The 15,556-nt window shown below is 42.7% G+C and overlaps 1 protein-coding gene across 1 annotated transcript in view; it reads left to right on the top strand.

Moving 5' to 3' along the window:
- Positions 1 to 15,556, top strand: part of dntt (deoxynucleotidyltransferase, terminal) — a 324,009-nt gene that overhangs the window by 210,903 nt on the left and 97,550 nt on the right. The window contains exons 8-9 of the mRNA XM_078565205.1: positions 3,889 to 3,991; positions 7,359 to 7,658. Coding sequence (XP_078421331.1) covers positions 3,889 to 3,991; positions 7,359 to 7,658 — 403 coding nt within the window. The remainder of the gene's footprint in view (positions 1 to 3,888; positions 3,992 to 7,358; positions 7,659 to 15,556) is intronic.

Below are 15,556 nucleotides of genomic sequence, written 5' to 3'. Positions count from 1 at the left end.
ATGTTATAATTTATTGTGAGGGGAATTGATTATAAAAGTAGGGCGGGGTTATGCTTCAGTTGTACAGGGCACTAATGAGACTATGTCTGGAGTATTGTGTATAGTACTGGTGTCCTTATTTAAAGAAAGATGTAAAGGCATTAGAAGCAGTTCAGAGGTTTACTCGACTAATACCAGGAATGGGCGGGTTGGCTAATGGGGAAAAGCTGGACAGGTTAGGCTTGTATCCACTGGAATTTAGAACAGTAAAAGGCAACTTAATTGAAACCTTTTAAGACCCTGAGGGGTCTTGACAGGGTGGATGTGGAGAGGATGTTTCCTCTTGTGGGAGAATCTAGAGCTAGTGGTCACTGTTTAAAAATAAGGGGTCACTCACTTAAGAGAGAAATGAGGGGGAAGTTTTTCTCTCAGAGGGCCGTGGGTCTTTGGAACCCCCTTCCTCAAAAGGCAGTGGAAGCAGAGTCTTTGAATATTTTTAAAGCAGAGCTAGATAGATTCTTGATTAACAAGGGGGTGAAAGGTTATCGGGGATAGGCAGGAATGTGGGGTTGAGGTTACATTCAGATCAGCCATGATCTTATTGAATGGCAGAGCAGGCTCGAGGGTCCTACTCTTGCTCTTGAATCGTATGTTGGTATGTAAGAAGATCGAAAGGAGGATTGTGTGGAGCATAAATGATAGCGTAGATCTGTTGGGCAGAATGGCCTGTTTAATACATGGTAGTTTTGTAATTCAATAAATACGTTTATCAACTGAAAAAAAAATAACAGTCCAAAATAATGCAGATAGTTGCTTCCAGTGACATGCATTCAACAGAAAGCCTAAATAAAGTAATTTAATTTCAAAATCTTGGAAAAATAGAGAAACAGTTGGATGTGATATTATTGATTTTGTCTCTCTCTTGATGATTCTTTTCTTATCAGTGTCAGGTAGTCCAAAACATAGAAGTCTGCAGTGTTCTATTATATAATAATTTCAGTGTTGTGACAATAGCGCCTGGAGAAGCAGGAAGCTCAGCTTGTTAATCTTCAGTGTTTTGTTGATATTGCTGATGCTTTAAGGGATAACGGAATCAGATTCATGGCAAATAATATTACACCTCTCATATCAGTTGTAATATCTGAACTGTATTCAGTTTGGACAAGAGGTAAAATCTTTCCTTTTAGTTTTAATATATTAGTTGTGTTTCACAGCTTGAATGGCGGAACAGGCTTGAGGGGCCGAATGGTCTACCCCTGCTCCTAATTCATATGTTCGTATGTAATAATCAATTCACACAAAATCATGATTAAAAACAATAGCATAGTATCACTTGGTTTATTCTTCTGAGCTGTGAACTCAATGTTGCTCCGTTTATTTATTATTTCGTGGGATATGGGTGTCACTGGCTAGGCTAGCTTTTATTGCCCACCCCTAATTGCTCTTGAGAAGGTGGTGGTAAGCTGCCTTCTTAAACCGCTGCAGTCCCTGTGGTGTGCAGGTTGGGAGGGAGTTCCAGGATTTTGACCCAGCAACTGTAAGGGAATAGTGATATATTTCCAAGTAAGTATGGTGAATGACTTTGAGGGGTTCTCCCAGGTGGTGGTGTTCCCACATGCTGCCCTCACCCTTCTAAGTGGTAGAGGTCATGAGTTTGGAAGGTGCTATCGAAGGAGTCTTGGTGAGTTGCTGCAGTGTATCTTGTAGATTGTATAAACTGTTGCCACTGTGTGTTGGTGGTGGAGGCAGTGAATGTTGAAGGTGGTGGATGGGGTGCAAATCAAGTGAACTGCTTTGTCCTGGATGGTATCAAACTTTTTGAGTGTTGTTGGAGCTGCACTCATCCAGGCAAGTGGAGAGTATTCCATCACATCCGGGACTTGAGCCTTGTAGATAGTGCGCAGGCTTTGGGGAATCAGGAGGTGAGTTACCTGCCACTGGATTCCTAGCCTCTGACCTGCTCTTGTAGCCACAGTATTTATATGGCTAGCCCAGTTCAGTCTCTGGTCAATGGAAAACTATAGGATATTGATATTGGGGGATTCAGTGGTAGTAATGCCATTAAACGTCAAGGAGCGATGGTGGGATTCTCTTTTGTTGGAGTTGGTTATTGCCTGGCACTTGTGTGGTGTGAATGTTACTTGCCACTTATCAGCCCAAGCCTGAATGTTGTCCAGGCTTTGCTGCATATGGACAAGGGTTGCTTCAGTATCTGAGGAGTCGCGAATGGTGCTGAACATTGTGCAATCATCAGCGAACATCCCCACTCCTAACCTTAGGATGGAGGGAAGGTCATTAATGAAGCAACTGAAGATGGTTGGGCTTAAGACATTACCCTGAGGAACTCCTGCAGAGGTGTCCTGGAATTGAGATGATTGACATCCAACAACCACAACCATTTTCCTTTGTGCTGGGTATGACTCCAACCAGTGGAGAGTTTTCCCTCTGATTCCCATTGACTTCAGTTTTGCTAGAGCTCGTTTGATGCCACACAGTCAAATTCTGCCTTGATATCAAGAGCAGTCACTCCCACCTCACCTCTTGAATTCAGAGTCCATTTGTTGTTTCTGCAGTAGATTCAGATAATGATTTTGTCTTATATTATTACTCCTCTTCTATTGTGCTCCAGAGGGTCTTAAAGCAATTAGGATTGAATGGTCACCTGTCAAATCTTGTCAATAATTGCTGTTAATGCTGTGTTGCATTGGTCAATATATGGAGATTAAGGAGGGTGAGGATAGGTCTTTATACAAACTAATTTTTCACCTGCTGCACTGCCATAGCTTTTTCATTTAGTGAGCCACTCATAGATGGTTTTGAAATTTGATTATCATCAGAACAAGAATGAGTTTTGGCCTCCTGTCCAGGAAGAAGTTCAGCTGAAGTGGGACCACAATTTTTGCCCATGATTTTTACCCATGATAACTCAAGATTGGGAGGCTGGTTAGCTCAGTTGGCTAGACAACGAGCATGTGGTTCAGAATAATGCCAATAGCATGAGGATCGATCCCCTTTCTGGTTTAGGTAGACTGCCTCTTTGCCCTACACCATAGTAAAATCAAGGCACAAGCCATGGTTCAGTGAACCTCGAGCAACCAAGGATGTCACCTGGGGAAGAAGAAGAATTTAAGATTATTTCAGTATGCATTCATTGGGTGGAATTTTCCATTCTTGATAGGTGTCTTGCTCGCTGCCTGAAAAAGTGGCGAGACACCTGCGCTGAATCTGAGGAGGAAGGTCTGCCATATCTTCTCCCATCAGGCAGTTAAATGGGCAGCGGTGGGCCTCCCTCCAGACTGAGGACCCTGTAAGATGCCTTTCTGCCCGCCAAGAGCTGCCAGCCAATCAGCTCTTGCACTTGGCAGTGCCATAGAGGAGGCCATGGCTGCTGCCCAGATCAACACCCCCAGGATTCTGGTGTTACCCAGGAAAAATGTAAGTGATGTTGTGAGGGGGGTGGGGTGGGGGGGTGGTTCTCACAGGGTGGGGATCATGGGGAGAGGGGAAGCCACAGGGGTTGGCAGCAAAGGTAGCCACCCATGCCCATACCCTCGATCATGTACAGACAAGTGCAAATTGAGGGACCCCCGCCCCCACTTCCAGCTGACATGCAGCCCACACGGGCCAGAATAAGTGGTTGTTAATTGGCCACTTAAGGAACTCAAGTGGAGGCGGGGAGGGAAGGTCGACCATGGGCCTTCCCGCCCAGAACCTATTTCCATTGGAGACGTGACGGTGTCGGCTGTCGGTCCCGATGCCAATCCACCAAATTTTCAGGCCCGACCGCCCACCCCCTTCCTCAACTCTGGCAGGGGCAGAGGCTTCTGGATATTATCTAAGATTATGTGTATTAAAATTATGCAGCTGAATTGCTCACAGCTCCTACCTTTGGTCTTTTTGTTATTACAGAGGTAAAGAGATTGGCCATGATGTGGACTTTCTGATAAGCTGCCCCAAGGAAGGAAAGAATGAAAACCTTCTTCATAAAACAGTCAATAAGCTGGACATTCAGGTAGATGTCTCCAATGAGAAGTTACTGTGTCATAGCTATTAGCTTGTGAATTCACATAATCCTCTGAATGTCATTTATTTTGTGCTCATGGCAACAATTAATGGAAAAGGAAAAACTACCACAAGTTAAAATTTAGTCAAAAAAATGGAAAGTTTGAACTTTGATTCAAGTTGGAACAGATTTATGAAGGCAATTATGTAAAGAATAAATGATAGTTGGCTTTGAGTTTCAAAGCTGCGGTCTAATTGAAACGGCCGAAGATGGACTGATGATAATCGCGGCCCTGATTTTAACTCCGGGCTGGTTGTTTGCTGGGGGTTAGCAGCAGGAGTTCAAAAGCGATTTCACCTCTGGCCCAGAAAACAGGCTGAGGTATTTTACTTCCCAGGCCTCATTAAAATTGCATGGGCAGTTTTCCCACCCAGTTTACTGACACACAGGAAAACAAGTTCAAGTTCATAGCAGAATTTCTGATGGAACAGCCAAAGATATAGGCAATGTGACAAAGTTTCGGTTCACAAACATCACAAGGGACATGAGTATCATCAGCTTTGCACCAACTTTACTGAAGACATTGGGATGTAGTAGAATTAGTAAACTAATTTTTATGGAAAAAAAATGTACGGGTGAAATTTAATGCCCTTCCCCCGGAGGGGCGTTCAGGGGTGGGTTTGGGGGTGTGGTGGGCCATGTGATCAGGTGGGAGGGTGCGGGGCGGGGATCCCAATGCCTTCCCTCCTTCCTCCGATTAAGTCTGGGGTAGGAAGGCTTGAGGTGGTCTTCCTGCCCTGCGGCCACTTAAGGGCATCATCCCATCACCGCTGGGTGGCATCATCTGGGAAGCTGCTCCGTAATCCCCCGTTAAATTTGCCTGTGGCCTTCAAGGGATGGTGAATCCTCGTTCTCTTAGATACCCTGTGCCCGATCGAGCAATCTGGCATTGGAAAAGCGCTGGACCTGCAGGAAGCCACCCCTCTGCCCTTGCTGTTGATGCCCCTGGAACCCCCCCCATCCTTAGCCAGCGCCCTCCTCCCTGTGACTCCCATCCTGCCCACACTCACCTCTATCTCCACTGCCGATCATCTGTGTGGGGCCCAGTGCAACATTGGCAGTGGCCTCCACTCCCAGTACTTCAGAGCTGCCAATCTCTGACTGGCCAGCAGTTCTCGGTGGCGGGATTTCTGCCCAACTGGGACCTTAATTCAGTGGGAGGCCTGATGCTGCCCAGGTAAGTGCCTGATTATGTCAGAATAGCATCAGGCCTCCCATGGAACGGTGACACAGAAATCCCACAATTCTCCAATCCGTGGGCAGGACCCACATTGCCACCACTAAATTCCACCCTATAGGTTGATCACTTGGTGATGGATTCTGCACAATTTTAGGACGTAAATTCAATAGCTCCTGCAAACAGGTGACTGCAATGAGTGATTGACCCTAAGCCGTTGATAACGATGCAGGAAGCAAGCCAACTTCGTGCGGCCTCCTCATTTCAGTGATGCATTCAGCCAACGCTAACTGCCCTATTGATTGGCTGAATGCATCAGCAGTTTCCAGGGAAATTGGGGCAGATTTGCATTGCCCTTTGGCCAGCGATCACACACCAGTTGAACACAGATGGTGTGGAAACTTTCCCTGTGCACCTAATGTTCAGGGAAACCTTCTGGTGCCTCTATGATTACGATCATCAATTTATCATGCTCTAAACACGAGGGAAGCCAGGAACTCCTGCAAATCACAGAGCTCTCTTCTTCTGGCTGTCGGCATCCATTACCAAACTGGTTTATTCTTGTAAGAAGGGCAATGGTGACCTGTTTGATGCGGTTGTGCACTATAGGCTGGAAGATACAGGCGATGTCCCCACATAACAGGCTGGTAGGACACCATCATGAAAAACTTAAGGGTGCTGGTGACTTTAACAACCACTGTCATAACTCCCCGGTCCAGCAGGCAACAGGTGCTGCTGCGACAGGTTGCATAGTTTGGCAACACCCTCCCTGCAGAATCACAGCACTTCCCCCCACACTCTCAACATGAAAATGATTCTTAGCCTATAGAACCTGTGGGCTAGGTAAGGACTATGAGCAGCTCTTCTTAGTTGCTGCCTTCTAACAGGCCCACCTGCTTGTTGAGGCTGCTGCTGCTCCTCTTTTTCCAACTGTTTATCCAACCAAAAGAGTGAAGTCAAAAAGGCACCCATGTTAAGCAATGAATGCTTAATGAGGACAGCTTAGGGGAAAAAAAATCAGAAAGAAGCAAACTGGAAGCTCAGAACTGCCTTGGAAATGTTATCACTCACAATGGAACACAGATCTTAATGAGCTGTAGGTGACAGTCTTTTTAACTTCTGCTTTCAGTCATGTCAATTTGTGAATCCAATCTCGCTACCTTTTATTTAGTGAGTTTGCTACCGCGCAGTACTTCTTACCAGACTGGTAAAAGTTGTGCTGGACTCCAAATGATGTCATTAGACAAAAATAAAAGCAAAATACTGCAAATGCTGGAAATCTGAAATCAAAATAGAAATTGCAGGAAAAACTCATCAGGTCTGGCAGCGTCTGTAGACAGAGAAACAGAGTTAACGTTTCAAGTTCATATGACTCTTCTTCACATACAGTATAAATTGTTGTTTTCCCCTTATATTGGTATTCTTGCCAAGTGTCCTGATGAGTGCAAGACGAAAAGCTTCGGCATGTCTCTTTTTTCAGCAATATTGAAAAAGAGTTTGCTTTTAATTTCAGAGAATTCAGTGTCCGCCATACTATTCTCTCATGATTCCTCATGCTTAATTACATGATTAGCCCAAACAGATTGCAATAAAGTTAGGTAAAATAGTCCATTCTACTTTTGTATCTGACCTGCAGAAATACAACTCTTGTACTCTTTGTTCAACTGCGTTGCTGTGAAAAACAATGCCTTTTGCAGTCAGCTCAGAGCGTGACAATCTTCTGGTGGCCTGGAAATCGGTGATAAATTGAAGGAAGCACAGGTTGACTTATTGCATCGTAACCTTGTCATAAGAGCTAACATCTTGAAAGGATTTAGCATTAGCAATTAGGGTGACTTGATACTGCAGCTCTGGCCTTCTGTGTGGAAGACGAGATTTGTCCCTTGGGACGCTTTTACTAAACCATTTTTTTTTTTCTATTTTGTCAAATAACGTGAGCTGTCATAAACGTGAAGGAAAAAATTGAGTTTCACTAGCTTGACAGACGCTATAAAAATGTTGAACTAAAGGTCATGCACAGATATCACTTTCTTGGTATGTGCTGTGTACCATTTTGTAAATTTGACAATTTTACATTGAACAACCCTGGCTATGATTTCAGTCAACAATTCATTCACAGATAATTTCCCCTTTCCTCAGGGTTTGCTTCTGTACAATGATTTTGTGGAGGACACATTGGAAAAAAGAAAACTACCGAGCAAAAAATATGACGTCATGGATCATTTTGAAAAATGTTTTCTAATCCTAAAATTAAACAAAGCACTTGTGAACAACAGAGTGCTCAGTGTGTCCTCTGCGTCTGCAGTGAGACCAACCAATAAAGGGGCAGAGCCTGAAGTAAAGACTAAGATTAAAGATTGGAAGGCTATCCGAGTGGATCTGGTTAATGTGCCTGCTCAGCAGTTTGCCTATGCGCTCTTAGGATGGACTGGATCAAGAGTGAGTAGACCTTTTTAAAATTGTGTTAAAAGCCTGTAAGTAGTGGAATAGATATCTCTCTTCGGAAATTGTCTTTAACCAATAGGACACCAAGAATTCTCACATCACAGTCAATAAATACATTAATGGCTCATGAAATGTATCTTTTCTCAATGGTGTTTCCATCTTTCCGGCTCATCTGGGTCTAACTCCCAACACCAGAGTAAATTATATTTTCAGACTGCCAGAACAATGACAAATTTACAAAAATAGCAATCCCAGGTACATCGGTATTTTTTGACAGCTAGATATGGATTGAAACGACAGTGAAAATCCATTTAGGACAGATAGTCACATCAAATAATTTGTTGCAAATAATTGCAGTGCAGCCAGCCACATCAGTTGAGCTCCTGAGTTCCATTGTCAACTGTAGATCAATTGTGAACATAAGAAATAGCAGCAAAAGTAGACCATTTGGCTCATTGAGCCTGCTTCCCATATCCTTGATTCCTTGAGAGACCAAAAATCTGACTATCTCAGCCTTAAATACATTCAACAACGGAGCATCCACAACCCTCTGGGATAGGAGAATTACAAAGATTCACAATCCTTTCAGTGAAGAAATTTCTCCTCATCACAGTCCTAAATGGCAGCTCCTTATCTTGAAACTGTGACCCCTTGTTCTCGATTACCCAGCCAAGGGAAAAAACCTCACGGTATCAGCCCTGTCAAGCCCCTTCAGAATCTTGAATGCTTTAATGAGACATACTTATCTCTGAGTCACAAAGTCCCTTGGTTCAAGTCGTACTGCAGGGCTTGAGCACAAAAATCAAAGCTGACACTCCAGTGCAGTACTAAGGGAGCACTGCACGTTTCGGTGCCATTTTTTGGATGAGGCATCAAACCTTGGCCCCAACGGCCTACTTGGATGATGTGAAAGATCCCATGGCACAATATCAAAGAAAAGCAGAAGAGTTTTTCCCGGTGTCCTGGTCAATATTTATTCCCAATCAACATCACACAGACAGATTATCTGGTCATTATCATTTTTGTCTTTGTGGGAGCTTGCTGTGTGCAAATTGGCTGCCACATTCCCTCCATTATAATAGTGACTGTTCCCCAAAATACTGCATTGGCTGTAAAGTGCTTTGAGACATTCAGCGGTTGTGAAAAGCGCTATTTCAATGGAAGTGTTTCTTTCTTTCATTGGCACTAAATAAAAGAAATCCCGAAGGCTCAATTGGCTGGCACTATTCGTAATGGCTGCGTTTGTTGCCAGCGCCTTGCATGGCAGTTCTAGTGTTTTACTCCGTTAAGTCATTGTGAGCGACAGAGTAGGCAGCAGCATAAATAAACAAGGAGCAACATGGTGGCGCTTTTACTGGGCTTATTTAGGAAACCGCAGGTCAGGATATTGGAATACTCGTCCTCTCTTCATCCTCTTTGTGGAAAAGCCTCTGTCTCCCTCCCTCCACCCATGGACCCACCTTCAGTGCCATCTATCTCAGATTGAAGTGCACTTGAGAGCCTCAAACTAATGTGTTAACCGGGGTTGGAGGAGGAAGGTTGCACCACATACACAAACACATCCCTGCTTCATGAGCTCTAGATGAGGCCACCCGCCTCAGTGCTTTTTCAAAAAAAAAATCTTGGTTCAGGACGACTTAATGACTGAGGCCGGGCTTGGGTCTTGCTCCTGCCTCCTGCCCATTGGCTTCCCACACCACCAGCACCCTCCCCCCACCCCGCCCCACCCAGCCTGCCCACTGGTCCACGTGCCTGTCAATCAAACTGTCATAATAGCACTTTGTCCCTTGTCAAAAAAAGCTTCCTGGCAGGCTGGGCCTAGTGAGTGACATCATTGGGTTTCTCCATGTGTGCAGACCATGGCGGCCATCTTGCGTGGCCATTTTATGTTGGCAGGGGACACAGTGATTTTTAACAGTCTTGCCTTAACATTTTAAATTATGTAAAATAAATTCAGAAACTTTTAAAGTCTTATAATATTTTATTCAGCATTTTACCAAGAAATGTGTAATGTCAGTTATTACAGACAGGGGAGGGAGGCAAAACTGAACGCCTTTATTTCTTGCCATCTGTCTGTAAGCAGAGGTGTTTTAAGTTTTGCAATAGGCTGTGGCACATTTCCCCAAACCCTCTGTTTGTGAGGTCAATTTTTAAAATAGCTTGCAGGAAACTCTCTTTAGGGTTAAATCAGAAGCATCGTTTATTCACACATTCAAACTGGGGAATGGTCACAACTTCGTATAGTCACACAAGCACACAATAAGAAGATAGGAAAGAGGAGTTTTTACAACTATTATTAACTTAAAGAAAAAGCGCCACAGATATGGATGTCAGTTCACATGATTGCCAGGGTCCAGAAAGCCAGGGTCCAATGAGGGGTCCCTCACGGAGGAGCTACAGTTCAGTTAGCTGAAGCAGGATTTTGCGGAATTCGTTTAAAGTTGATAATGATGCCGGAAGATGAGATTGGTATCCAGAGACTTGGTCTGTTTGTCAGGCAATGGTAGGAACCTTCCGGAGAATCGGGGTTCGAGGAGGCTTAGACTTTATGTAGACTCCTGGTCAGCCTGGAGTCCTGCTTTGATGTTTGCAGGATGGAGTTTAAACAGCAGACTTAGTTGCAAGTCTGGAAATGTAATATTAAAATTTTCCAAAGGCCAGAAGCATAGGTCATGTGATATTGTCCATTAATGAGTCAGTTGCAGGCTGACAAGCAGTTTCTATGCCTCTGGTCAAAACCCATTGTTCACCTTAGGAGATAAATGGTGGCTTTTAGCGCCTCTGTATGCATAACGAGTTTCGATGGCTTCCCCTTTGTTAGAAAACCAGGCTAGGGAGACTAGTCATCTGCTGGTCCAAAGTTTTGTTGATTGTAATGTGTCCTTACAATGAGAGGTGTAAGATTCCAAAAGGATGAGGGTTGAGCTTTTGTCCTGTAAATGCTGTTGGAAATTTCCAGAAACTGTGGCCAACTTGTGAATCATGTGACCTGTAGCAGCCATCTTTTGTTTCAGCAAAGTTCACTTTTTAAATAAACAAAAAGGTAAGGTTTGATTTAATAGTTTATGAACTCTTTCATGTGTTAAGGAGAAGACACAATCTTTTTTTAATCGCTCATGCAATGTGGGCATCGCTGGCTAGGCCAGCATTTATTTTCCATCGCTAATTATCCTTGAGGAGGTGGTGGTGAGTTGCCTTCATGAACAGCTGCAGTCCATGTGTTGTAGGAACACCCACAGTGCTGTTAGGAAGTGAGTTCCAGGATTTTGACCCAATGATAGTGAAGGAATGGCGATATAGTTCCAAGTGGCTTCAGTGAATTTTGTAGATGGTAAACACTCCTGCCACTGTACATCGATGGTGCAGTGAGTGAATGTTGAAGATGGTGGATGGAATGCTAATCAAATGGGCTGCTTTGTCCTGGATGAGCTTCTTGAGGGTTACTGGAGTTGCACTCATCTAGGCAAGTGGAGAGTATTCCATCACGCTCCTGACTTGTACCTTGTAGATGGTAGACAGGCTTTGGGGAATCAGGAGGTGAGTTACTCTCCGCAGAACTCCAAGCCTCTGATGTCTCTTGAAGTCACAGTATTTATATGCTGGTTCTGTTCAAATTCTAGTCAATGGTAATGCCCAGGATGCTGATGGTGGGGGATTCAGCCATGGTAATGCCATTGAACGTCGCAGGGAGATGGTTGGATTCTCTCTTGTTGGAGATGGCTATTGCCTGGCACTTGGGTGGCATGAATGTTACTTGCCACTTATCAGCCCAAGCCTGAATGTTGTCCAGGTCTTGCTACATATGGCTACAGGTTGCCTTAATATCTGGGGAGTTGCGAATGATGCTGAACATTGTGCAATCATACATTAACATCCCCTCTTCCAACCTTATGATGGAGGGCAGGCCATTGATGAAACGGGTTAGGCCTAGGATACTACCCTAAGGAACTCCTACAGCGATGTTCCCGGGACTGAGATGATTGACCTCCAACAACTACAGCCATCTTCCTTTGTGCTAGGCATGACTCCAACCAGTGGAGAGATTTTCCTGATTTCCATTGACTTCAGTTTTGTTAGGGCTCCTTGACACTGCACTTGATCGCCTGCTGCCTAGATGTCAAGGACCATCAGTCTCACCTCACCCCTGGAGTTCAAGTTGTTTGTCCATGTTTTGACCAAGGCTGTAATTAGGCCAGGAGCTGAGTAGCACTAGCAGAACCCAAACTGAGTGTCAGTAAGCAGGTTATTGTTGATTAGGTGCCGCTTGATAGCACTTGTTATACCACAGCCGATGGTAAATGCTGAGTTGTTCAAATCCCAAAGGGGAACTTGAAACAACTGCCACAACTTGTTTTGCAATTTGTATAAATTTTGAGATGCATGCCCTGACTTCAGTGGTAACAAGACCGCCAAGTCTTGTAGGTTTTTACAAAACTAGATTAAACATTTATTAATAGAAGAAATGACTTTAAATAAATACATAGATCTACAAACTGCTATTATGATAACTTCTAAATCTCCTAATCAAACCAAATCCCAGTTACTCTTTCGTTAAGGCAACAGTAAGACACATAGATTTTAAAAGACCCAGGCAAAGATACATGATACCCTGAATAAGTCAACTTCCAAGTGAGTTTTCTTAGCTTAGGTCCTTTAAAGACAGCAGCTTGAGCCATAGATGCTGAAGGTTTTTCACATACTTGTAAGATTGTAAAATGCCTTCCCTTACACATAACCCTTGCTCCTTCTTTATATATATCTTTCTTTATGCATGCAAATACCCATTGTTTCACTATGCTTCTGGATTTTATTTCCCTGATAATAAAACCTCTCATAGCACTAAGTTTTACCAGTTTATTTGGGAAAAATAAACGTACCATTTCTAAACTTCACCTGGCTAGGTGACCATTTCACCCCTCCTTTGAAAACAATCCAGTTTGTTTTATTTCAAAATGCAAATGTTCCCTTGACACCTGTGTTTCTAAACGTCCCCATGTTTATCTAATTAACATTTCAAACCTAACCTCTCTCCTTAGATCAAAGCACCTAGACTAGCTGCCTCTAATTCAATTAAATCACACACAGACACACACACATACACACAGACACATACAGACACATAGACACATCCCACTATTACTCTATTTCACAATAAATTCCAATAAAATTATCAGAATTATCATATCTTCTTGACATCCCCCTCTGTATTGAAAAATGAACTGTCATAATTTAAAAAGATGGCTTCATTATTATTAACCCATCTTATACTATCTCCTATACTTACCTGTATATTTATATTGTTACATTACCAGATGTATATATTGTATCTATACATAACATAACAGTATATCTAAAAATCCTTCACATCAACAGAAATAATTCCAGTTCAGAGTCCAGTTTTTTAAATGCCCAATTTTCCCTTTCAGCTTCAAACTCTTGACAATACATCTGCAATCAGATTTTCTCATCCAGCGACATGTATAATCTGTAGATTAAATAGCTGCAGTAATAAACTCCATCTGAATAGCTTTGCACCCCTCTCTCAAAATTTGTCCAGAAACTTAAAAGGATTGCAGTCTGCTTAAACGTTTGTTTCTGATGCAAAAACAGAATTACCTGGAAAAACTCAGCAGGTCTGGCAGCATCGGCGGAGAAGAAAGGAGTTGACGTTTCAAGTTCTCATGACCCTTCAACAGAACTGAGCAATATCAGGAGAAGGGTGAAATATAAGCTGGTTTAAGGTGGGGGTGGGTGGGGGGAGAGAAGTTGTGGGGGGGTTGTGGTTGTAGGGACAATCAAGCAGTGATAGGAGCAGATAATCAAAAGATGTTACAGACAAAGGAACAAAGAGGTGTTAACGGTGGTGATATTATCTAAGAGAATGTGCTAATTAAGAATGGATGGCAGGACACTCAAGGTACAGCTCTAGTGGGGGTGGGGTGAAAAGACTGACAAGGCATTACAGGTATAGATTTAAAAATAATGGAAATAGGTGGGAAAAGAAAAATCTATATAAATTATTGGAAAAAACAAAAGGGAGGGGGAAGAAAAGGAGGAGGGAGTTCAAGATCTAAAGTTGTTGAATTCAATATTCAGTCTGGAAGGCTGTAAAGTGCCTAATCGGAAGATGAGGTGCTGTTCTTCCAGTTTGCGTTGGTCTTCACTGGAACAATGCAGCAAGCCAAGGACAGACATGTGGGCAAGAGAGCAGGGTGGAGTGTTAAAATGGCAAGCGACAGGGAGGCTTGGGTCTTTCTTGCGGACAGACCTCGAAACGTCAACTCCTTTCTTCTCCGCCGATGCTGCCAGACCTGCTGAGTTTTTCCAGGTAATTCTGTTTTTGTTTTGGATTTCCAGCATCCGCAATAGTTTTTTGCTTTTATCTCTTTGTTTCTGATGATTTGTTTGCCACATAGATTTCAAAATGCTGCAATGTTAACACCAAACCCAATATCTCCTTTTCGATCATAGAATATCTTCCATTGCTTAGGCTGCAATTACTTTGTTCGTCAGTCTTTGAAATGTCGCAGGTTCATTCTTCATACCAAATGGCATGTTTTTAAACTGATATAGTCCATTTGGTGTCACAAAAGCTGATACCTCCTTTGCTTTTTCCCATAACGGTACTTGCCAATATCCTTTTAGCAAGTTAATCTTTGTGATAAATTTTGATTGTCCAACATTCTCAATACAATCCTCCAACAGTGGCACAGGATATGAATCCGCTTTTGCCAACGCATTCATCTTTCAATAGTCCACACACAATCTTTGTGTTCCATCTGGTTTTGATACCAGTACAATAGGTGAACTCCAGTTACTGCAACTAGACTCAATGATATTATTTTGAAGCATGAAGTCCATTTCTTTCTGTACTTGTGATAACTTTGCCGGATTTAACCTATAAGGATGATACCTTACCAAAGATGCAACTTCTATAGACACATCATGTGTAGCTAAATCTGTCCTCTCCAACTTATTTCCACAAATAGTTTTGTGTGACTGCAATAGCTTTTCTAAATCACTTTGACACTTGTCTGGAAGGTAACTCAATATTACATTTAAAGTTTCAAGTACCCCCTCATTATCCAATTTGATTAGAGGAAAATCAATTTCAGAATCCTGCATTTCTTCTACTTTCTCTTTATCTATTACCACTGACACCTCCTTTTGGTCCTCTTCCCTATCAAAGTACTTTTTAAGCATATTTACATGACACACCCTATGCTTCTTTCTTCTATCTAGAGTATTTATTAAATAATTTACTTCACTCAATTTCTCTTCAATCCTGTCAGGCCCACTAAACCTCGCCTTTAATGAGTCATCCAGTATTGGTAACAGAACTAGCACTTTCTCTCCAACAAAATTCCGAGCTGTAGCCTTCCTGTCTGCTTTCACTTTCATCACTTGCTGTGATATCTTTAAATGTTCCCTAGCCAACCCACACGCTCTGTCTAATCTCGCTCTGAAGTTTGATACGTAATCCAGAAGAGTAGTTTCTGAATTTTGACCCACCGATTTCTCATAAATCAATTTCAGTAGTCCCCTTACCTCATGACCATAGACTAGTTCAAAAGGGCTAAGACCAGTCGATGCATTAGGAATGCCTCTAATAGCAAATAACAAGAATGGAATTCCCCCATCCCAATCCTGTGGATAATCCTGACTGTACGCTCTCATCGTAGCTTTTAGAGTTTGATGCCATGTTTCCAAAGCTCCTTGTGAATCAGGATGATAAGCTGTTGATTTAAATTGTTTTATCCCCAAACCGTTCATTACTTTCTTAAACAGCCATGACTTTATACTTGAACCCTGCTCTGATTATATTTCCTTAGGTAAACCGTATCATGTAAAAAATGTAATTAACTCTTCCACAATCTTCTTTTTTGTAATGT

Source organism: Cetorhinus maximus, chromosome 20 (genome assembly GCF_964194155.1).
Source record: "Cetorhinus maximus chromosome 20, sCetMax3.hap1.1, whole genome shotgun sequence".
Taxonomy (NCBI): domain Eukaryota; kingdom Metazoa; phylum Chordata; class Chondrichthyes; order Lamniformes; family Cetorhinidae; genus Cetorhinus; species Cetorhinus maximus.
This window is presented reverse-complemented; position numbering and strand designations above follow the sequence as displayed.